Source organism: Macrobrachium nipponense, chromosome 15 (genome assembly GCF_015104395.2).
Source record: "Macrobrachium nipponense isolate FS-2020 chromosome 15, ASM1510439v2, whole genome shotgun sequence".
Classification (NCBI taxonomy): Eukaryota; Metazoa; Arthropoda; class Malacostraca; order Decapoda; family Palaemonidae; genus Macrobrachium; species Macrobrachium nipponense.
The window spans coordinates 18018233-18044220 of record NC_087208.1 but is presented as its reverse complement, the minus strand read 5'-3'; the positions used below and the strand labels follow the sequence as shown (position 1 = coordinate 18044220).

The 25988-nt window shown below is 38.7% G+C and overlaps 1 protein-coding gene across 4 annotated transcripts in view; it reads right to left on the bottom strand.

The window, feature by feature from the left end:
* Positions 1-12655: 12655 nt before the first annotated feature.
* LOC135227008 (transcription factor CP2-like) overlaps positions 12656-25988 on the bottom strand; it is a 193976-nt gene continuing 180643 nt past the window's right edge. For all 4 annotated transcript variants that reach the window (XM_064266761.1, XM_064266762.1, XM_064266763.1 and 1 more), the window contains one exon: positions 12656-21281. In XM_064266761.1, coding sequence (XP_064122831.1) covers positions 21162-21281 — 120 coding nt within the window. In that variant the 3' untranslated portion in view covers positions 12656-21161. The remainder of the gene's footprint in view (positions 21282-25988) is intronic.

Genomic DNA, 25988 nt, shown 5'->3' with positions numbered 1-25988 from the left:
TTTTCTCAAAAATATGCCGAGGGGCTGCTGTTCGATTTTGTTCTTGTCCCTAATAATAGAATGTCAATTGTTTATGTAATTTTCAAAGAAAAGTGCAAAGAAATATTAGAAAGTGTAAAAATAAAATTTTCAAAAATATGCTAAGAATTTGTTACTGGTTTTATTGCTCATCTGTTTGATATTGTGCGAGCTGTAATTATAATTTTTCAAAAAATTATTTATTAGAAAAAACTTATAACTTGGTAAAATTTACGATTGCCTTGTAAAAGATACCCTACAAGGGGTTGTAAAGAGTCATTTTCAACTTCTCATGAAGTTAGGGAAAATTTTTAGAATTTTTCTTCTTTCACCATGTCCATTTGCATATCTTCCTCTTTCCATTGAAGTGTTAATTGGCCAACCTCAAAGTTTACCCAGCCTGAGGAGCTGCATATTGATTTTTTTACCCGTCCACTAAGGGTTAAAAAGCAAACCCACTACCCTGTAGATGATGTTGAAGAAGAGTCAAGGAAGAAGTCCTGCATGGAAGGAGTCCTGTGAGATGTAGCACCTCCTTCAAACTTATCTTCATCTGCATCTTCTATGCCCTTCACCCATGGCTCATTGGTCAAGGAAGAAACTTTTTCTCTGGACAAGGAGTTCTTTCGGGTCGAGATGTCCAATTAAGCTCTCTCCCCCTCTGCTGCCTTGACAGGAGTGATTCTTCATGCCTCGGAAGGTTCCTGTGCCAACTACTCCTGTCTCTTGCTGTTTCTCCTTGCCATAGCTACTCTCAAAATAGGTACATGGGAGTAGCCGATTCAGCCAGAGCTACGTAGTCTTCAGTGTCCTGTCGTTGCAGTAGAAGCCTCCCCTCAGGGCAACTACACCTTCACTCTCTTCAGTTGGAAATGAAGGTCTACTTCCAGTCGTGAATCTTTTTCTCTTGAATGATGAAGGATTTAGGCTGGTGCTCGATCAACAGGAACCTTTTAATATGTCTGCATATTCTCCTTGTGACATGCTTCTGTTGTATCAGATGTATAGATGGGGTCTAACGTTAAGGTAGAAATGGCTGTGAGTGTGGCTACTGGATTGGTGTTGACAATGAGACATACGTGTTGACAATGAGACATACAGTAATACCCCGAACTTACGCGATTCGAGTTGCACCAATTCACAATAGTGCAAACTTTTCATTGGAACCTAACATTATCATACACAAGTTTTTCACAATAGCATGAACATTTGTGAATCCTCCAGAAACATTGCAAAACCCTGCAAAAGTGTTTGTTTAATTTATAATGTAAATTTTTGTGTTAAAGCCTTTCTGTATAAAATCTTTATTAAAAATGTATTATTTTTATTTTTGTACATGCATAAATATGATACAAAGGTAATTACAGCACCTACAGTTAGTGCATATACGTACTTTACAAGATGCAATACCCATTCACAAAGTTACTACACTTTTCAATGATGATATCCCTTCACAAACTTTAATTTCTTTAGTACACACCAGTATACTAATTTAAGTTTTCATGCTTTTAAGTGTAAAATCAGTTTGGAGATTCTGTATAAGCTATTTATATTTTTGAAAATATATACAAAGGCAGTACGTAATTCAGTGTTTGTCACTATACAAGACCTTCATGATCAACTAGTAAAACATATCGGAGACATAACAGAGTTGTCGTTCTGTGAAAATTACTATCTTATCCTCGGAGAAAAGTACTGGTACAATCTATGTACTGTTACGTAATTACAGCACATACAGTTAATGTACTTTCAGAAGATGATCCAATTCGCAATTTTTAAAGATGATACCCCTCCAGAGTTTTACCTCACATGACTTACGTATTTCTCTCTCTCTCTCTCTCTCTTAGTTAGCCCTCACACTAGTAAATGATTTTAAATTGATTGAATTTTACCTTCCCCTCTGTAAACATTACCTATGTACATAGTATATGTTTTCTTTCATTGAATTGTGTACCTACTTTCGTTATAAGACATATGAAGTTTACCTAGTGACACAAAGAAAACTTTTTATTCTGAGGGAAAACAAAAATGGCATCTATGAATTGGGGTAACGTACGCAGTAGTTCCTGTAACTATTTTTACTCCAACCAGTTATTTCTTTTTTAAGGGTAATGTATCAAATTAACTTGTAAATCAAATTACAGTAACTTTAACTTTATTTAAAAGTTGGCTTAATACTTATGGAGCATGACAAGGGTCATATTTAGTGTTCAAACTAGAAGCAAGCATTTATTAGCATTTTTAGAGATCATGCTAAACTTACGTGAAACTTCCCTTTATGCTAAGGGGTCTGGAACCTAACCTCGCATAAGTTCAGGGTATTACTGAATAATTAGTTTGCTTTGTACAAAAGATGGTTGGTATCTTCTTATTCTTGATTTATCTTACTCTTGGGGAAATTATTATATAGTCATTCACTTATACTCTAGTTTATTCTTGCAATTAAAACATAACTTCTTTCCACCTCTGATTTGGGTGCTTGGACCCAGACAAATTATTTTAAAATAAAAGGCACTTCATATCTTTACAAGTTCATTCTGTGTTTATTGGCACTCTTGGAAATTTTTATAGTTCTTTGTCTATGGGCTGTAATCAACACTTTCACCCCTACACTTCATGCCCTATTCTCTCCCTCGATCTTGTGCTTCCCCTTTCTCTTTTCTTTTCTTCTCTCTCCCTTAGGTTGAGCCTTTTTATTTTGGATGTAATCTTTCTAGTGCTTCCTCTGGGTTCTCGATTTTGACTCTGGGTGTGGCATTTTCTGAAAGAACCACTATGTGTTTGTCAAAATGTCGCCTTCTTCCCTACCTTGATCCTTGAGTGTGTGTCTTTGGGTATTTGTCGAGGCTCTCCATTGGACGTCCTTAGAAGTCTGGCACTCCTGATTCAATTGGTTAAAACCCATAGGCTTATCTTATTAAGGGAGGAGTCTCAACTTCCTCTTTTAAACATAGGAACATTGAATTCTTATACTAACTCTAGCTAGACGGCCTCTTGAGATGGCCTATCTGAAATTAATTCTTGGTAAGATGTGTCAGTAGAGGCATAGTGTCCACAAATTTTCATGTAGAAGGGTGACACAGGTCTAGCGCATCTGTCGGTGTGTATACACAAGTTTTGGAAGACTGGGCCTTCGTAAGACAGCCTCTGTTGTTAGTGATGTGGGCATCGTTGTTCTCCTCGAGTAGTCGTTATCTGTAAGATCGTTATTGCATTCCTTCTTTAATTACCTCTTCTTTTGCATTTTTTCCTTATGCCTCTTCTCTGTACGTTAATGGATTCTGATGATGATAATTTCCTTGATCCTGTAACAGATGCACTGACCAAGTAATAGGCACATACCTGTAAGACCGTTGTCTTTTGAGATATGCGACAAAGACAAATCTTTCTCAACATCATGGGACTCAAGGCAGCCTTTCGGTCATTCCAAGAGTTTTAGGAATTAGTTTGAGAGAGACAGAGTGGTGTTGTTGAGTAACACCACCACAGTAGTGGTATTTATCACCAAACAAGTCTTATTTTCCTCCTGTTTTGATTGACATTGCAAGTGCTTGTGTAACTGTAGTGCACTTGATAGTTCTGTCAGGCTTACACGGAGAGATTGCTCACTTTGATGACTCCCTATTATCTTTCAATTTACCACCCAATACAACAGAAGTCTGGAGGTTTTCTGCTCCATCGCACCTGACCCATGGGCAACGGTGATGACACGTGGTAACTTTGAGACAAACTCGACGCTTTAGTCTTCTCTCCATGTTTATCTAATTTGCAAGATGTTCAACGAACATTGTTCACCCTCGATTGAGGATGAATGCCAGAAGACTTCACCTTTCGCCAAACCTTCCGAGGTACTGAGAAGAGTTCATCCCTGACAACCTTCAGTGTTGGCAACACGGGAGCAGTTCCTCAGGCAGTACAATCCCTGTCTTTTCACGACTAGAGTCTATCCAGCTTCCCTTGCAAGCTAGGCTCTCTCGCCAAAGGGCAACAGGAATAGCTCTGAATAACTAGCTTCAGCAGATTGCAAACTTTGTCTTCTTCCAACGCGAGTTGCTTCTCTCCATTTCAGTTGTGAAAGACTTCGGTCCACATTCAGCCAATTCTGTCACCAGATATAGCCTCGTTTCTCAAGATTTAGCTACAAATGAAACTTCATTCTGTCTTGCCATCCCAGAGACCCGGCATTTGACCCTCATTGAGGGTTCTCATCTCTTGCTCCGTTAACATCCTTGCTACAATCATCAGACAGATAGGTTTTTCAAGATCACCTCTCATCTCCCTCCGGCATGGCGAAGAGGATAGACAACCTTCATGCACCTTCTTTGATGTGGGCCTTTAAGAGATGGGGATTAATGCCCCACTCTATCTCAGATGTCTTAGCAAACTCCGAATCTGTTGGCATCTGTTGCCAGGTTCAAGTCTTGGACTTTGTAACTGATGATCAAGTTCAATTGTTACTTAGTCCTTTTAGCACAGTGCTGTACTTTTCAAAAAAAAAAAAAAAAAAAAAAACTACTACTACTACTACATCCCAGACTTGGATGTCAACAACTTTTCACTAATACTAATTTGCCTGAGGATGAAGTGTCTAGGGACAAGTCTTTCACCGAGTTTTGTGAACGTTTTGCGAGACAAGTGGAAGGAGGTTCTCTACAGTTGGTGATGATGACACCTGTACAATTTGCCCGAGAGCTCATGAAATCAATGGTGTAGTCCATTCCTTGCATTCTAAAGGAATCTATTGGTCTGGAAACAGAAAGTCTCATTGGACCACAGTTCTCTCTTTCTACCTTTGGGTCTTGCCCACAAGTCCTTGGACCTGTGGTAGATACTTAGATGTTGTGTTTTCTCACCCAGTTCCTTTAACAGGACAGGTGGCATCTAGCTAAGGTGTGGTTCTGGAAGTGAAGGGGGGGGGTGGGGGGATTAGGAGTGTGACTGGCCTCTCCTCCTCCTCCCCCTCTTTTGGTTGGAGAATAGGGCTCGAACCTACACTTGCTGGAACTGACATCAGATGCGTTAAGTCTACACATCGAGCACCTATTCTATTTTTCAACTAGAATTATAGAAGCAATCCTACTTCCTCTAGCAAGGGGAGGAAGGAGAGACTGGCAATAAAACAGACCTTTTCAGCTCCATGCCTTATTGCATCCTATTACAAGATTCTTCTCAGCCTTTTTTCATGAGAGTTAGGATTCCTCTCTCATTCAAAAAATTTCAGAAGTCTGACTAGATGTCAGAGGCAGGGTCCTCCTCGCTCTTTCGACCAGGAGTAACCCAGGTGTGGCAAACTGAAGTCAGTTAAAAGATACTCACTCAGATTACTCCCTCCAACCAATGAGCCTTCCTAATGTAAAGGACCTGTGGTTTGTATAGCGTGTAGTTATGAATGACTACAAATGAAAGTAAATTGTAATTGTTCATACACGAAACAAACCTTCGGTCTTAACATTAGGATTTACTAGCGCCAAGCTGGAAACCGGTAGAATTAAAATTACACTTGTGAGATCCAGGGACTAATGGCATCTATACCAGGTCACGGGGCATGTATACCCAGAATGCCCACGGCTACCTGTGACCCATCAGTTATTTTCCTACCGCCTTTAAGATAAGACGTGTTACTGTCTATCTCATTTAAAGCCGGTTTTTCAGTTTGCCCGTTCTTTATCCATTTCATTTTTTATTTTTTTTTTTCATTCCTTTTCTTTCTCCAAGTGTGATCAGTGTGTGGTAAGAGTGTATACGTGGTATGATGGAGAATTTTGCCTCAACATCGGGATCGTCTACCGCTTCGAAGAGGAGACAAAGGAAATGCCCAGGAGTCAGTGGCTTTCCATGTTCTAGGTTCCTAACTTCGGTGTCGACGGATCCTCATCCAACGTGTAGTAGGTGCAGGGAAAACGTATGTACGGTTACTAATCCGTGTTCTGTTTGTCGCGGTTGGTCGGTGGAACAGTGGAAGAAGTTCTATGGGAAAAGCCAATACAAAAGAAAGGGGGTGACGCCATCTTTGGATGACCAAACCTTACCGGCTTCTTTTGTATCGGTAATAAACCAGGCTGCATCGTATGTTTCTCCACCTGCTTTTGAATTGTCTCATACCACTTCGGTTTCTCCTAGCGGTTCTGTATCGGAAACGTCAGGAGGGGCCTTGGGTAATTTTATGAATAATTTGCACTCTCCTTTGTTCCCAGCAAGTAGAGGGGGAGATCCGCCATCTTTGTTCCAGGCTCCTGCTACTCAAGCGCATAGGTTAGATGGTACGTGGTCAGCGCTAGGCCTACAGGCGTACCAACCTTGGATGGTCTGCTTGCGCATTATATGACGTCACGGTTCCAGCAGGGTCCGGCAGCGCTGAATGTTCCTCATCCCCCGGGCTTGCAATTTATGGGAATTAATGCCGCGCCTTCACCATCCCACTCAGTATTTACAGCGATGCAGAACGTGGGAGGTAGTTTGGCAGCAAACGTGCGGTTGCAGCAGAAACCTCTCAGTCTCTCCCTACGAGAGGGATGACGTCACAACATACGTCACACTCTGAGATGGCAGGCGTGATGACGTCACAGACCGGTTCTCGGCCTTTTTCGCTGCACCCAGACGCTAATACGCCTTCTGACCCGTCAATGCAAACTGTAATGCAGAAATTACAGGATATAGAGGAGAGAATGAATAAGAGAGACAAAAAGAAAAAGTGTGATTCGCCTTCTTCGTCTTCTTCCTCTAGTTCGGCGTCATCGCTAAGTCCGATAACGTCACGGCGAGCGCCAGTCAAGCGTTGGAGGAGGATTCGGGAGTTCCTGGCGGATCCTCGGGCCAAGAGGAGAAGAATCAATTCTTCCTCTTCTTCGGACCAAGACTGTCATTTCCAAGTCAGCAAGAAGGTCGGAAAATCAGTGGCTATTAAGCACAAGGTTGGCAGACGAAGCCGTTCGCAAGAGTCCGAACAAGCGAGAGAGGTTACGGCCGGCGAGCTAGCGGCCGAGGCGGAGTTGCCAGTTCGGATCGCAAAAACTGCGATACCTCTGGTAAAATCGACGTTGGCGGCGAAAGGTGCAGCAGAGGATGGAATGCAGGTCCCAGTTTTGCCCGTAAGGCCGTTCAAAATACGTACGAAGGATGATAAGGCTCCTATTAAAAGTACGAAAAATATAGAGTTGACAACCTCGGCGGATACGTTCGTGGAAGGCAGTGTCCGTCTGGATAGAAGGCCGAGGCCGGGCTCGCCGACGCTCGAAAACGATGCCAATGCTAATAGAGACGAACTTACCTCTGTCTTAAGGGAGCCTTCATCTTGGAGATCTAGACGAGATTCTCGCTCTAGATCCGTGAGCAGAGAAAGAGTGAGACGTTCTCGTTCCCCTGCTGACTATCTGGGATCGAGCCAACAGCGGCCAGCAAAGATCAAAGAGACCGCGGCCGTAGGGGCAGGCGGCCGTGGAATTCCGGGCCGTCTGTCAGAAGATAGAGGCGAGACAACATCCCTCGTGACGGAGAGTGGTACACTAGAGCCGGAGGAAGGAGAAAACCAAGAGTTTCTGGCCTCGTATGCAGAGGTTATTGATTTGATTCATCAATTCAATAGCCTTTCGGAGAAGACAGAAACACCGGCCAGTATGCTTCCTCCTGGAATTGACATGGCGTTTGGCTAAAGAGGGATACCCAAGGTGTCGTATGAATTGCCTTGTTTCGAGTCATGCGGAATCGGTCTTTTGCAACAACGTAAAACGCAAAGATTGCAGGGAGGGATAATTCCTTAAGATCTAATAGATCATTTAAATTTATTCCCCCTCCAATGATAAAGTAAAGGAAATATATACGACACCGAAGGTCCCTTTGCTGTCTAGACAAATGAACCCTAATGTTGTAAGGTTAAGGCCTGGATTAACCTTGGATCAGGTTAAAATGGAGTGCCCTTCGATGACGTACCAAGAGGCTGCTACGTTAGAAGCAACAGCTTCTTCTGTCTTTCAGGCTGCGTCCTGGTTAGACCTTTGGTCAACAGCAGTGGCGAAAATTGCATCCTCGGAAGCAACAAGGAAGTAGTGGATGAACCATTGTTCATTAGATTACTACAGTCAGGGTCCAAGGCGATTGCGTACCTGACAAACGTAAGTGCCAATGTTTGGCCAATATCCTGCTAATGAGGAGAGATGCAGCATTGGCTAGACTAAGCCGCAATGTGGATTTGGATTCCCTGTTAGGAATGGGGATATCTTGGAATCGCAACTACTGTTGCCAGAGGTCATACTGGAAGAGGCGATAGATAGAAGAAGGATGGACACTAACGATAGGTTGGTGCAACAGGCAGTTAGGAAAACGTCTAACAGTCAAACTACTCCTTTGGAGGGAAGACAACAGCAGATGTCTCGAAAGAAGACAGTGAGACATAGCATCCCTAATAGAGTCACAAGACCCTCTTCCCCAAAGAGGATAACTCATCGGCCCTTTCACATTAGAAACAACAGAGGAAGGGGCAATAGGGGAAGAGGGAGAGGCTCAAGAAGATAGGATGGGTGCCTCCCATCACTCGGCCACACCAGCGGGGGGTTGCCTGGCAAATCACTGGAAGGTGTGGCAGGAACTAGGGGCAGAGCAGTGGGTGGTGGAGTTCTCAGGATCGGGTATTTGATCCGTTCGAGGTAACCCCGCCCCTGACAGATCAACCATTACCCCACGTCACTTATGACCACAAATCTCAGAAGGCCACTATTCTGCAGGACGAAGTGAAGAAGATGATGGAAAAAGGAGCTGTGCAACAAGTATGCAGTCCGACAAAAGGCTTCTACAGCAGGATTTTCCTGGTACCCAAAGCCAACGGGGAGTGGAGGACAGTAATAGACCTGTCAACGCTGAATCTGTTTATAAGGAAAACCAGTTTCAAGATGGAAACTCCGAAAACGGTTCTACAAGCAGTCAGAATCGGAGACTTTATGCTGACAGTCGATCTAAAGGACGCATACTTTCAGATACCAGTCCATCAGTCTTCAAGGAAATTTCTCCGCTTCAGTCTTGCAGGGAAAGCTTTCGAATTCAAGGTCCTGTGCTTCGGATTGACAACGTCTCCTCAAGTTTTTACAAGTGTGTTCACCCTCGTGTCACGTGGGCGCATGCTCAGGGGAAAGGGATCAGGCTAATAAGATATCTGGACGATTGGCTGGTGATAGCAAAGTCCAGGGAGAAATTACTCAGGGACAGGGCGGCCCTCCTGCAGCTTTGTCACAGCCTAGGTATTGTGGTGAATCAGCATTAGTCGCAGCTGGATCCAAGTCAACGTTGGAATATCTGGGAATGGTGATAGACACAACACAAGCCAAAGTATTCCCGACAGACCAAAGAGTAGAGAAATGCAAACAAGTGGTGAATGCCTTTCTGGGAAAGCAGACACAGCCAGCAAGACAGTGGCAGGTGGTGCTGGGAATCCTAACCTCCCTGGAGAAGCTAGTACCACAAGGAAGGCTACACCTTCGGTCCCTACAATGGAGGATGAAGGAGTTTTGGTCACCAACAGTAGATCACCCGTACTAGCAAATTCCTTGTCGGCAGAAGTGAGGAAAGACTTGCTGTGGTGGGTGGACGACGACAATCTGACAGTGGGTGTCCCCCTTCAACAATCCTCCCCAGACCTCTTGCTGTTCTCGGATGCGTCACTAGAAGGCTGGGGAGCCCATATGGAGGAGTTGATGGTGTTGAAAGCAGCTTTCCTGGCTCTACAAGAATTCAGGGAGAGAGTAAAGGGACACTCAGTGGTATTGATGTCAGACAACACCACAGTAGTAGCTTATATAAACAAGCAAGGAGGCCTAGTTTCTCGGTAGTTACATGTGATGACAGTTCAACTTAACAGTGGGCTATAGAGAACCTGGTATACATCAAGGCCAGGAATATTCCGGGAAAAAGAAACATAGTGGCCGACAAGTTGAGCCGCAGGGATCAGATTCTGGGAACGGAGTGGTCCCTACACCAACAGGGAGTGGACAGGATGCTCATGTTGTGGGAAGGACCGATCATAGACCTATTCGCAACCAGGTACAACAATAAGTTGGAAGTGTATTGTTCAGTAGTCCCGGACGCAGAGGCAGTAGCAGAAGATGCGCTACAACACCCCTGGGACAATCTGACGTGTACGCATTTCCTCCATTTTGTCTAATCCGTCAGGTTCTGAACAGGGTAATGCGGTCTCAGAACCTCAAGATGACCCTGGTAGCCCCGTTATGGCCGAAAGCAGAGTGGTTTCCAGACCTACTGGAACTCCTAGTAGATGTGCCAAGAGTACTACATCGGTGAGAGCAGCAAGACTCAGACGAAATGGCAGGTAATATCAGAAAATCATCTGCGACAGTATACCAAGGAAAGTGGTCAGCATACTGTGAATGGTGTCGTAGAGGGAACGTGATAACCACTCGGTACCACTATTCAGCAGTTAGCAGACTTTCTGATATATCTCAGAACAGAAAAACATATGTCTGTATCTGCAGTGAAGGGGTACAGGGCTGCTCTAGCCTCAGTCTTACGAATGAAAGGAGTGGACATATCGTCTTCATGGGAGTTGGCCATGCTGATGAGGAGCTTTGAACAGTCATGCCCACCAAAGGAGCTAAAAGCCCCAGATTGGGATCTGACCAAGGTACTGAGTAGTCTGACAAAACCCCCCTACGAACCACTAAGGCAGTCCACGGATAGGAGCCTGACCCCTGAAGACAGGTCTTCTTACTGGCCCTGGCTTCAACCAAAAGGGGTGGGGGAGCTACAGGGCCTCTCATATCTCATAAAGCACTCGAGAGGTTGGAGATCAATGGTGTGTGAGTTTGTCCCAGAATTCGTGGCAAAGACCCAAAATCCAACAATAGTAGACGGCAGATTCGACTCCTTTACCATACCTTCCTTGGCAGACTTTGTAGACAACGACAAAGCTGAAATGCTCCCGTGCCCCGTCAGGGCACTAAGGGAGTACTTAAAGAGAACAAGGCACCTCAGGCCGGGGTGCCAGGTTGTTCGTAAGTACAGGACGGAACAAGAAGGAAGTGTCCAAGAATACAATATCATTTTGGCTAAGGGAGACGATCAGAGATGCTTATACTGCAGAAGGCAGAGGGTCAGATAGCCAGGTGGGAGCTAGAGCTCATGACATCAGGGGTGTGAGTGCTTCCCTGGCATTTAAGAAGAAACATGTCTGTGGATAAAATTCTGAAAGCTGGCGTGTGGAAGCGCCAAACAACTTTCACCTCATTTTATTTGAAAGATGTTGCCCATAGATCCTTGGACACCTTTTCCTTGGGTCCAGTGGTGGCGGCCCAACAAGTGATATAGTTCATCCAGTGCCCTGGCGGGTCAGTTTGCATCTAGTCTAAGATGAAGGTATGAAAGTAGAATGAATGGGATGACTGGTCTTTTTTCTTTACTACTTTCTTCCTACTCCTTTAACTACGGGCAATATGAAGGAGAGTACCGTCATGTGCTGGAACGGACTAGATGCAGGTGAGATGGTCAGCCATACTGTGAAGCTATCTTAGCTGATGATATACTTTTCAGTAGCAACACACCCCTCTGGATAATAAGGAAAAGAGGGGTGAAGGTGGATCCAGTCGCAAGGGACAAGAGTAAACAGTAGAATGGTATCTACACCCAGTGGGAGGAAACCAATAGATCCGCTTATATCTTTGGTCCTAGGTTCATTGTCCATTCTCTTAGAATTTCCCTATATATTCGGAAATGGATAAGGTGGCAAACTCCCAGTCAGTTGTAGAGACTTACCTCCCTCCAATAGTAAGTCTATCCTAATGTTAAGACCGAAGGTTTGTTTCGTGTATGAACAAATACCAAATTTGTAACTAATTTGTTTTTTTCATAACTAACAAACCTGAGGTCTTAACAGTTAAAGGCCCACCTCGAACCACCCCTCCCCCTCTAGCCAGTCGTAAAACAACTGGGTTAGAAATATAACTGATGGGTCAAGGTAGCCGTGGGCATTCTGGGTATACATGCCCCGTGACCTGGTATAGATGCCATTAGTCCCTGGATCTCACAAGTGTAATTTTAATTCTACAGGTTTCCAGCTTGGCGCTAGTAAATCCTAATGTTAAGACCTCAGGTTTGTTAGTTATGAAAAATACAAATTAGTTACAAATTTGGTATTTTTCCTAACTGTACAAACCTGAGGTCCTTCTGATGCCCATCTCATACCACCCCTCAATCTGAAACCTGGGCTGAAAGGCAAACTGGAATATATACATCCGGATGGTAGTTACTGCCTAACCACTCTGTTCAAGAGTTTAACAGCCCTTTTCCAGCTTCACCTAGAGTAATTCCTCATGTAAAGGACCAAGGGTTTGTAAAGTTAGGAAAAATACAGTTCACTTACTTTTGTCATTTTTAGGTATGGTGGAGAATTGAAGTTGCCAGTGCATCATCAGGAGGCAACCATCATTCAGATTTAACAGAGTTGTAAGGCGAGTTTTCACTTTTTATTTTCTCTGTTTGGTTTAAGGTGACACTTAGTTTCCATTGCTTCACAACAGCAATTTTATACTACAGAAGACTATAACTATCAATTCATATTAAGTATAGTCATTCATTATGAGAATTTACATGTGTTAGATGTATTTACCTTGTAATGGTTGGGGGTACATATGCAGCTCTATTAACAATAAATGCTTTATTTTTTTCTTGAGTGGAGGGAGGACGACTTGTAAATTTAGTTTCATTAGACTGACTGAAACTAAAAGGAAATTTAACCAGACTAGCTTCAAATGTACATGTTAGAATAAATATCACAGAATTAAACTTGACAATGTCATAAAACATACTACTTTACTAGCAATTCTGAATATTTCCTAGGGAAGTGAGTGATGGATGATAATCACTATGATAAATGTCATTAGTATTTGTATTTAAAGAAGCTAACCCCCTCCCACAAAATTATGAAAAAATAACAAAAATCAGGGATACCTGTTGAAGTAGTAGTTTTCAAGTGCTAACTCAAGATTTTTTCCATTTAGAAAGATATGTAAAAATAGTGTGTCCATTGTGAGCAGGATACTAAAGAAGTATTCTCATCATGAGATTGTTAATTTGTACACAATATTTGTTAGTGAACACTTCGTTGCAATCATCAAATTTTAAAATAAGCCAAGTTATTACCAATATATAATTTTAACTTTTGAAGATTAATCATAGTGTGCTGTTGACTGCAACTCAGAACATAATGCTAAATGGTGCAGCAAATAATGACAACCAAATAAAAGTCAAAATGAAACTTTTTGATCTTGTTTTGTACTGTTTGGTTATAAATTATGACTTCCACATAAGCTGTTCTACCCTATCCTCCAACACCTGAATAAAACTTATCACAGTTGAATTCAGTGTATCATATTTTAACAAGCAACCCTGGCTAGGAAATTCAAAGATTTTTTTCAATGTATGACAGAATCTTAATACTCGGTTTATACCCTGCCATCACAGCCAACACCAGCCTTGCAAAACAGAAGCCAAACAGTTTACAGTATCAAGGCAGGGATACAAGACCAGTGTGCATCAATCCTGGACTAAAAAAAATTCTTAAGTAGTAATTTTCGTGATCCTTGGCCTAACAAATATATATTTAATTAAACTCTGTAAATTCCCATATACAAAAATAAAATTCATCTTGAGATAAAAACAATTTTTCTAACCTGTAATATAGCAGAGTTAAAAAATAATTACATATAGGTACAAAGAACATATTAAAGCAGAACTCCAGCATAAAATATCAAAATCTAGTTTCCCAACAAATACTTCAGATAAAAGCTAAGAGTACTACAATTCACCCAAGATTACTATGCGATGATTGTAATCATTAAAGATATCTCTACAAATTTTTAAATTATTGAATTATCAAAAGGTTATATCAATAAAAGAGAATTATCAAGATTGGTCAGGTGAAAGAAGTAACCCAACCCAAGAAAAATGTTTCAAAAGCTTTTCTTCAGTGCTCAGACCTAAAACCCTTTTCGGATCTTGGCCATAACCCTCACATCTAATCCATTTCAAGGACAAATGATATTAAAATTCATTTAATTTCAATGACCCAAGTAACAAGTGTTAAAAGAAATCTTGAGTAACCTAAGGCAACAATAATAAATCTACCAACAAACTAGAGCAACAAAGTTAATGTCTTTAATACCTCTCCTACTGAATAGTGCATATACATTGTTTTTATAAAAGTCTTTGATGAAAAACTGTATTTCATTAAAATCCTGAGTCAATTGCCTTGTTAAATTACTGAATTACAGTTGTTTGCAGTAATTTTATTTACTGATTTTGATTGTCATTAAGCAAGGCAATTATGGAAAGCAAACCACCCAAAGATTTACAATAAATTCTGAGGAGGGCTTTCTATGTATGAGTACACTTAAACAATGTATATGTATGTACACAAATAAAAAAACAAGGTTAGCAAAATCTACAAATGCTGATGGAAAACAAAAAAAATGAGTAATATCTAATGAACTTAAATGAAGGTCACAATCCACACTATAGTGTTTGATGGAAATACCTACAAGGGCAAACTCGTACCTACTATAGGCCATGAAATGCAGGTTCCACAGTATTCAGTGTCTAGGAAATTTAATAGGATGGATGAGCAAGATGAAATCATCCTTCATAAAAAAATCTACACAACCTCTTAAAAATTAGAGAAGTAAGGCCATTTGTAGAAAATCTGAGAGTGCCTGAAGGTATCTTGAGATCATAATCCTATGATGTTACTTACAAAATTAAACATTTGTAAAACCCCCACACACAAATTAAGAAAACATTCTTTCACAACCAGTTGACTCCAGCATGATAAGTGGGAAATCTTACATAGAAAAAAATATCCTAGGCGTTAGGCAAAGTAACCATATCCAAATATTATTTAAAAAATGAAAAGAAGTGTAGTTAAAGTATACCAAAGTTAATTTTCTGCCTAATTTCCAAGACAAGCAAAAATATTCTCTAAACTAGCTTATTTTTCTCCTGCATATTTCACATTGAAAGCTTCCAATAATAATTAAATCTAGAAAGAATGAACCGGAAATAAGAATTTCTATTTGGTGAACAATGAAATTTTGTTTCAGATACCACTAATTAGAGTCATCGTGAAGTAAAAAACAAAAACACACTTATATGAGCATTAATTAAAACATTTTTGTAAAATTATCCTGATGGCCATTTAATATTTAAATAACCTCAAGTAGCTGGATGACTGATATTTCTTGACCTATTTCAATGAGGTCATCTACTTTATTTATAGGCCACTGCATTTCATACAACTTTAACCCTCTGAGCTCGGCTGTAATCAATCCCATTACAATCTAGCACATGCTTTCATCAAAGGGGGTAGGTGTTCCTTTTTGAAAGCGTAACAAAAAGTAACTGTCTTATATTGCAATCATCCGAACAACATTCTTGACAGCTCCCTGTCAATGTCAAATGGTAGTCAGAATAATATTCTTGTAGCTTATGCGGTTTTCCTATGACAGAATCTCTGTGAATGATTTACCCAAATTAAATAAAGACCTGACTAATCCTTTCTAGTTTACTTGTGGTTTTTACCTATTAAAGAGGAAACACTTTTTAAAAATGATGAATGGAGATTTATTTGAATTTCAAATGAACACTGTGTAAAGTGATAATGATGTCAATGCAATTTACAAGAAATGAAAAATGTCTTTGATAGATAATATATATAGCTATAGTATGGAATTCAATGACAATTTTGTGAGGTTGTATAAAACTTAATATATGCAATGAAGAGCAAAAAAATTTCTTATTTGTGTTATGAAAATAGCATTGATTACAATGATATAATGAAGTTCAAGGATATTCCAGATCCTTACTTTTGTGCACCATCAAGATAAAAAGGTTTTAACATTACAATGTTTTATATACAAGATTCCAAAAACTAATGTGGCATTTCAAAATCCACTATGAGAGAATGCATTTTACAATTTAATTTGAAACAATAACTTTGGCAGTGATACTCTTGTAAAGTTCATGTTAATGACAGTAAGTACAAAGGATAACTCAAGTAGAAGAAAAAATTTTCTTAAAGCAATTGAACCATAACCTACCCCTCTAAATTCAGTTTATTGGCATACATAATAACCTTATCTACAGATGTTACCACTGTTGCCAGATTCTGATCCAGAGCATGTTTATTAACCGAAACAGCATGAATGACCTACGGACATGTTCAGCTATTATTTCTCCCACTTAATGATGTGAACGCCCCAACATCACAGCAAATCTGAGTGTGTCACAAACACATTCATGAATAATGGAAATGCACACTTAAAAAAGGTACTACCAACAACTATCTGGCATCATGAAGTGAATTGTTTTGTATGCAAGTGGCAATGAAACCTGTAGAGAACTGCAAATGCCATCAATATACTGAACGACTATCATAATGCACAGGTGTGTATATATAACAAGTAGTTTCTTTTTAAGCATCCATGTAGTCATGTGCTTAGGCAGAACAACAAGCAACAACACCTACATTATTGGTTAATAAATACTAAACTCATTAAGTAACCTGAAAATTTACATTATGAGTTTAATTTCCTGTGCCCAAGTATTTTTAATTCTCTAGTGTATTAAAAAATTACTATTAAAACATTCACGAAAATGTTTTTCAAGTCCTGCGACCTGACTGCTTAAAGTATCTGTGTAAAGCACCAACATCTTTTTATGAAAAATATTTAGCCTATTTTTAAAATAATCTACAAACAATATGACCATAGCCTTATGGGCAGAGTGAAAAAAGTGTCTAGAATACAAATATTAATGAGTTCTGTTTACTAAACAATGAAGTCTAACTTATTAACTTTAAAAAAAAAGTTTATAATAAAAGTAGTGTCATCCAAATCTCATTTTTCCAGATGGTAACATTTGACAGTTCTTGAGTAAAATCAATATAAACTTCAGATTCTTTATGTTTAGATGGCACAATCTTGATGAAAATGCTAGCATGAAGCAACTGCAAGAGTTTAGAAAATATAAGGCAGTGTTCTCTATTTACAATGAATACATACATATAATTATGCTTTATATAGTTTTCATTCTTTTCTGAACAATAATTTACACAAATGAACCTGGCATGAGATACAAACATCATGAGGCACTCGTCAATTTTAAAATAAACTTAAATATTTTTTTTTAACAACCCTAGTACTATTTTGAATGTAAATACAATTGGACCTCACAGTTTTCAGAACATCATCTGTTACTGGCTTAAAGGCACTTTCCATTGGCTTAAATAACAATGATTCACATGAAAAGCCAAAATAAATTTGACTTGATTACAATTATTAATTGTATTGTACCCCAAATTCAACACAGCTCATGTGCCAGAAGTCTACTTTTTTCTGCAAAAGAAAATTCTAGTTTCATATTAATACTGAGAGCTGCAATTCTTAACTTTGAAACCGAAAGAATTAAACTGATTTCAGTAATTCAAGACTCTATAAACACTGTTAAAAGTTTTGTAAAATACATTTATTTTACATATGCCTCGAGTGCCAATAGATGGTGAAATACACCATTTCAAATTAAAATAATTGTCTAAGGATTGCCAGCTGTGGTTAAATGAATATGGGCTAGCAATCTCCTACATTATTAAGAAATGATTTTAAGGCCTACATTATTAAGAAATTATTTTAAGGCCAGTCTCTGATGAGCAGCCATATATAAAAGGAAGGGCATAACTGTGGATCTGCATTTTAATTGCAAATTCAATGCTCTGTTGAGACAGAAGAGCATTTGCATCAAAATTAAACTGATTTGATTAAACAAAATGCTAATTAACCTTCATTTCTGCACTGCATGAGTGACTGGAACTAGCTTTGCTATGAAGACCAGATCAAGGTGAAAAGATTTATGTACCCCTAGAACTCTAGGAAAATGTCCAAGGAAAGTTCATGCAGAGACTACTATTTATTAGGAAAGTTCATGTAGAAACTACTATTTTTAATTGTCTCCAAAGAATGAACAAGGAGAAATAAATGCATGGATATTTACATTCCCACTAATTTCAGTTATGAGATTAAAGAACCATAGAATCTGAGGCTGCTGCCAACGACAAATTTAATTATTTCCTTCCCTTAAAATCTACAAAAATGGTGGAATCATTTGGACAGGGCAACTGTAAAAGTTGACACACATCTCACCCACAATGAGCATGGAGAGAGAGTTGTAGAAAAACTGTCTTCCTAATAAAGGATATAGAAAACTAGCACAGTAACCATACTGTCATGATGTCTTAAAAGTTGTAGAACATTTTCCTTTGATAAAATTTTGGGCCGATTTCCTGTACCTTCTCTGAACTCCAACTGGTGGTAGCCTGTCCCTGACAATGTTCCTCAGCCTTCCATTTGTGCTAATGAAAAAAGTGTTTTTGATGTAGGATTACCTAACTTGAATTTTAACAACCAATCAGGATATCAGAACATTACTGTATAACATTTCATTACTGTTTTTTTAATTTTAATTATTGATTTTTTTGGCCTTTGATAGCTAGTGCCAGTAGATAGAACTCAACAATATTCTTCAACCACCTGTTAGGATGAAGTTACTCCAAGGATGATAAGTTCCAGAGTTGCTCCACATGGAAACTACATAAATAGCCATGCTCACAAATAAGCATCCATCAAGCTGTGAATTGCATAAATTCTGAAAAAATGGGAGTTGGTTAAAAGTCCAAGACTTGAACCTGGAGAACAATCCTCCTTTAACTGAAGCATATGTACCATCACTTACAGTGTGGAACATCACCTGGAAATGAAAATCCTACGCACAATGACAGCCAAGAAATCCATCCATGGAGGACAAAGAACATAAGCATTCATTCCCATCTTAAGGGTAATATACTTTAAATTATTGAAAGGACTCTATTGATAACTGCCCTTAAAACTGCTGTAGCATTCAGGATAAAGATCTATACTGGTAACATGAAAAACTGCTGACCAACACCCACCATCACTAGTTTCCCCAATAGCAATGTCACTGCATAATCCAATACCATTTTCTAGGAAATCCTGCTCCTCCATCAAATGTTACTCCAGCTAATGCCACTTCCACAAAAACTGATCTAGTACTCCTCTGCAAAAGCTAGCTAACAAAATCTTCCATGACACTGTCTGTGCTACCAAAGGTCATGTTCACAATGGTACCCTCTTGCAAAGGAATGAAGCAATGATACCAAACCTAAGGATTTCAATTCTATCTTGATTGGCCAGCAAAAACCAGTACTAATGTTTGTTTACCATCTATATCTCTGCATCCCTATCAGCTTTCCAAACCATAACCTTTACATACAATGAGGAACAGTGTTTTGAGACTTAATTTGACATTTTTAAACAACTCAAAAACAACAAAAATGCATGCTAAAGGAATATCTTGATCGCACAGCTCAAGCTAACCTTGAGGCAGCCATTACCACTTTTGTTACCATCCTCCAAAATACTGGGATAGGGGCAAGGCAAACCATTCCACTCCTATGAGAGCTAAGTCAAAATAAGTCCAATTTTGATGTTACTATGTGGTTCTTGACAGCAAATTACATTTCATAATAAAAATAAATCCAAGTACCCTAGATCTAAAACTCGCTAAGTCTGTACACTCGTCTACTACTTCCACCAACACAACAATCTACAGAGTTCATTACTGAATACCATATTGCTGAAACACCTATTGACATCAATTAAGTCTCCCACACGTCCCGAACTGTACTGTCTACTTGTGTTGACATTTGAAATCAAGTTACAAAGCTGCAGTTTCATACTAAAGGAGGTGGAAGCTGTCTTATCTACATAAAGAACTTTCAACTAGAAACTTTTCTTTAAGCAATCCATAAAAAGATCTATTTCTTTCATTTTCTTAGTATGAACCCACAAGGGGTCTATTTATATAATTCTCATTTCAAACAGGTATTATCATCTATGCTGAATATTTTGGATTGGGAAAATAACAGTGCTACAGCATACCCTGCTACTTGTAATTAGTCAAGGAAGTCCTTCACTCTTGGGAGGCAGGCAACAGTTAAAGATTGGCATTGCCTCGTGTATCATATCATTATGAATGGCCATCATCCAATACCTTTCAACATTCTTATACAAAAGCTGAGCATACTTAATTGCCCTTGTTAAAACCCTCCTTCAATTATCATTCAGAACAGATAACCAAGAGATTGTTCCAATTTGTAAAGAGTCCTGTCTTAGGCCTGTACACATACTGCATTTTGTTAGCCTACACTACAGCTTTGTCTACATACAGTACTTTACTTAAATCTGGAATTAATTTATTTCTTTAGTTCCTACACATATCCTCTAAACCAAATTCCAGTAGTTAACTAACAAAAATTGTAAAATGCATGAGCTAGCATCTGCTGGGAAGAAAGGCTAAGTGTAAAGAATACAGCGACAGATACAACCATTGAAGGAATAATTATTCCTATGCATCAAAACTGAACACACAACTAAATTATGACATTTGCTCAGCAGAGCACAACCTATTAAAAGGGGACAAAAACTAGTTGTATGAAGCCAGAATTGTCCCACAATAAGGCAATTCTATCATTATCCAGCAATTCCATCTGATAACCCAATGGTAGTTACTTTTTCTAATGCTCAATTTTAAAGCCTACTAGCACTGAGGCATATGTAAAACACAAAGGTTAGTATTTGTGTAGGAACACCTGTCACTTAATGCCACATGACTGTACCTTTAAGAGTTAAAGATATTGCCAAACTATGGTAGTACTTATGTTAATGAAGTCAATATGGAAACAATAACAGGATGAGAAAGTAAAACAAATAACAAGACATGAAACAATAAGTGAAGAAAATAAACATTAACTGTCAAATATAAAATCCAATTATCAACTATGCTGACAGGCACTGAGTAGTCTTCACAAAAGTTCAGCAGCACAGACACACTTCACAGTTCCTTAGGAAGTCTGTAAGCCGCTACATAACACTTGTTTCTATGGGAATGCTTTTTTTAAGTTAAATCAGTCCACTAACATGAATGGCAGGTTCATCAGCAGACAAGTACTGTTCAGTCTTTACAGATATTGTCTCATTCACAAGGTCTCATCAGCTCCATCACTGAATGGAAGAGATTCTTCACTATGTTTGTGCATTGTTGTTATGACTAAGAAGTCTTAGTAGTAGTCTAAATCTTTCACCAGCAGCATCTTGTAGCACCTCAATTGACAACAAGGATTCACTCCTCATGTTTTGCACAACCTGAAAAATTCACAAGAATAGAAAGCCGTATACAAAATACACCATCAACTTTGGGAGACTAGATCCCTTCATAAGCTCAGTCTGTATACTATATGATTTTAAAAGACACCACAACTTGAAAATTTAAAAGAAACCAAATTTTATTCAAGAGATAAAACATTAAGGGTTCATACAACCCAGAAAAGTTACACGATGTTCCCAATTGCCTCAAAGAGGAAACTAGATGATATCATGAATATGACAATTTTTAATCAATTTATATTTTTCATAGCTAACAAACCATTGGTCTTAACAATACAATAATCTTCTAGCACCAGCTGGAAACTGGTTAAAAACAATCAAAGATTGTAAAGCAAGAAATCTGTGGCATCTGGCAACTCATGCGTATACAAGGTGGATGCTGGTACTGACTGGGCTTGGAACCTTGCAACGCACCTGTCCTTCTTTAACCACCTTGGAGAGTTGACTTTTGTCTTGCTCTCCCTTCCCCCAATTTCAGTTTTTTTTACCTAAGCCTGTGGTTTGTATCATATTTATCCAACCCGGAAGTCCTGTGGATGTAAACATGTTTAGAAGGCTTTCTATGAGTCCCGTGTCGCCCTTCCTTTGGGACAGATGCAATTGCAGTAGGTCTCATGCCTTTTCTTCTGCTTTGTCATCGGCTGTGTTATGTGTAATGTTGGTCAGTGTCCCAAAGGGATATTGCCCCTTCAGGGAGAGCGGGACCAGCTACAGTTTGTTCTTTAGCATTTTAAGGGGGCCGGCCAGAACCCTTATATATGGGGGTACAGGGCAAAAAATGCAGTCATGAAAAAATTCATGGAGCTTCGTATGGCAATGGAGAATACGTAGAAGAAATATTTTGTCAAAATTCCTCTTACTTTCGTAGTTACAGGGTAATTAGTTAACTCAATAAGCCAAAAACATTGATCCGTACAAGAAATGCAATATTTCTTGTTATCGTAAATTTTGATAATTATTGTCAAAGAAATTGTGAGCAATGGCATCTGTAGATATTCCATGAGGTAGCAGGAGGGAACTTAAGTTAGTTTACCACCTTTCAGTGCGAAGAGAAACCTCTGGTAGTGTACACGTTTGAGTTTCACCTCTGATATTCGCTTACTTTTACGTATGTTTATCTCTGTTTCGGCAAGAATTTCATCATGCCAATAAGGAAAAGACTAGCAAAGCATCTTGCTAACATACAAAGAAAATTTGCTCTAATATGATTATAGAATATCATAATATATGAGAGAGAGAGAGAGAGAGAGAGAGAGAGAGAGAGAGAGAGAGAGAGAGAGAGAGAGAGAGAGAGAGAGAGAGAGAGAGAGAGAGGTGCATGGTAAGGAAAGGCCCCGTCTTGCCTGACGCACACGTCGTGTTGTCCCCCGGCTACGGTCTTTGAGCAAAGGGATCTTCATTTACTACCTCATCTAGCACCAGTTGCCAATTTTCGACTAGTCTTAGGTTACGTGGTCTAGGTTAACAATTTAGTCTGATAACACGTTTAGAAAAACTTAATTTTCAAACTTTGAAGATTCCATGATCCTTGAAGAAAAAAAATATGAGATTGAAATGTCTCAAAATGAGGAGCACTGGCTGGAGGCACCTTGGTCTGCGTTGACTAGAGGGGTAATGATTCTTGGTCTTTTATCCGGCCTGGTCATAACCTGGTCATAAAACAAGATGGACAATGCGCAAGCACAATAATCACTTGTGCAGTTTTGACATAGGAAACTGGGTACAGCTTCACTGAAGACAAGATAAAATGCCTTCTTGTCTTTGAGTCCATTATACCCTATCACGTGTCATAGTGTTTATCATTATGGGATAATACCTGGCAACAACACCAGGCTAGAAGATATTTCTTTAATATTAGTCTAGTCACCATAAGGCGCTGGCACACACCACGGAGGGTAACTCCTTTGAGGACGTAACAGTGACTACACTATAAAAAACATTTAGATTCTGACAGTGCAGTTATCCCTATAAGTTATTTTCTCTATTATACTAACACTACAGAAAATGGAATATATCACAGGAACAATTATTTCTGAATAAATTTTATTATCAAATTTATTTTCCATGCTTTTCTATTTATTTGTCATTCACAGTGTCATAAAAATGATGAAAAAAGTTGTCAGTGAAGCAATTTAACTAGTCTTTTATAGCAATAATGTTTCTAGATAAGTTTATCATGAAACGGTCCAAGAAAGTGTATAGCAGACTTGACCCAAAGTAGAATCATTCATAGGCTATGATGTTCTAAGAAGTCTTTTTCATTCACAGTGCCGTACAAGCGATGAACAAAATTGTCCATAAACCAATCTAAAACTTCTTTTAGAGCAATAACATTTCTAGATATGTTTTTTACACATAAAATTGTCAAAAACAGTCCATATGTCACTTGGATCTCTCCTGAATTATTCATACTGACGTTTATTTTACAATCAATTTTATGATTTGCAGTTCAGAGTGTCATACAAGCGATGAACAAAATTGTCAATAAACCAATCTAAAATATCATTTGGCATCATTGCTTCAGGATATGTTTATTTAGGCATAAAACAGCTGAAAATTATTTCTGTTTATTTAGGCATAAAACAGCGGAAAATTATTAATAAGTAAAATTCAATAATTCCTCGAAATTCAGCAGTCAGTACCCCTCAAACCTTTTTTCCAGCCAGTATGCTATACCACATCTCCAAAAATTCCTCATTCATAATTAACACTTCCTACCAAACTCCCGTTACAATTCTTAACATTCACTGGTCACACATTTTCACATTAGTTTTCAATTTCCTGGTCAGTATGTAGTTCAATAACTTCCTAGACAAAATCAACAATACAGTACAGCGGGCCCCCGTATTCGCGTTCTCTGGATCCACGGATTTCTCTCTGGACCATATCTACCCATTATTTGTGGGAAATTCGCCAATTCACAGTATTTTTCTGAGAAATATTCAGATTCCTGGTTTTTTTTATCACTTTCATCATAAAATGCACTTTGTGATAAAACTATTAAAAAACCAGGTATAAAATTTTGTAGTGGGTTTTTCTTGCATTTTAACTAACAAAATATGCCATTTTTAGCGTTTTTATGGGGGTTCCAACTCTTCGCAGATTCCAACTATGTGCGTGGGGTCTGGTACATATCCCCCGCAAATATGGGGGGGACCACTGTTAATATTACTGGTATTTACTCAAATATTATTATTACTGTAAAACCTTTCATAACCAGCAACCTGGGACCTAAAAGCTGCCACTTATTTGAATTTACCCACTGCATGAGACACGCCCTCCTACTAGGGCATATGCATATCTTAAACTGTCATTTCATCACTCACTTTCATAAAACTATTCTTCAGTTTTATTTTTAAATAATTCCTAATATCTTGAACCAAATATCATCCTATGCTCACCTAACTCAGATGCTAGAGTGAAGACCGCTTAAATTCACAAACTGACAGAGAAGAAAACCCACAAAGACACACGATGATGCACATACCTACATACATTTAGGGTAGCCCAGGATATGAGGCTTACACATCAACTTTGACATAACACATTCAGGTACGTAAATATTGAATTATACTGACTGAAAATCTTATTCTAATATATACTACTAGCTTTTAAATAATTTCTTATAAATTACCTACAATTTTGTTTCATTTACATTTTTTTAGCATATTTAAGCACTCATTAATTCACAGCCAAAGGCAGAGATGGAGGGAAATAAAATATTTTCTTCTATACCTGAGCTGCTTTTGTTTCCTCTTGTAAATTACAGTAAATTATTATACAGATTTTCCCTCCGGTTATAATTGCATGCTTTGTCCATGTTTTTTTTTTTATGTCACAATATTAGGCATTCACAATTAAAAAAATTTTCTTAATATTGCCTTCTGAAATGGAAGGGATAGAGGGGCTAGTATGCCACAAAGTAGGGTACTTTAGACCCCCTTCAAATCTTTTCCAGCTTTCCCCAAGGAATTTGCCATCCTGAATATTTTCTCTTTTCCCTCTGTTGTGTTGAAATGCTAGTTTCATTCCTGCTAAACCTTTCTCTTTGCCAAGCACATTGTGTATAAATTTTCATGATATTTCATGTGAGGTCACAAAATATTAAAGGCTTATAAAAAATACAGGTACTCCTCGTTTAATGACGGGGTTCCGTTCCAGTGACCAAGTTGTTAAATGAATTTGTCGGTAAACATGTCATTCTCTTTATTTTGACTAATGGCATTAATTTTCAGTCATATATTATACACAGAACTAGTTTCTGACATAGCCTACAACTTGGCAAATTTGACAATGCTTTTTTCATTTTATTACTCAAATATTTTAACTTCATCATTTCAAAATGTCAATGTATAATTTTCTTTAAAATAGTGTACTTTATTTAATACATTTAGCCTACATTCCCGACTTAGCCTACTAGTAAGTCAATACAATATTAAGTCAATAGAGTTACTAAACTTTTCTCAGAGTCTGCAGTGACTTTCATATTTTAAATTTGGTATTTCATAATTATCGCTATTAGTTTCTTCGTCGTTTATTTTTATTGTAGAGGGTGGTGAGATGAATTAAATAATGAATTAATTTTGGCGATCACGGGGTATTTGAATGTCACTGTCAAGACGTAAACAAAGCACAACACCATCTATTGAGGAAAGTGAACACTAAACTATTCACTAATGGGATACG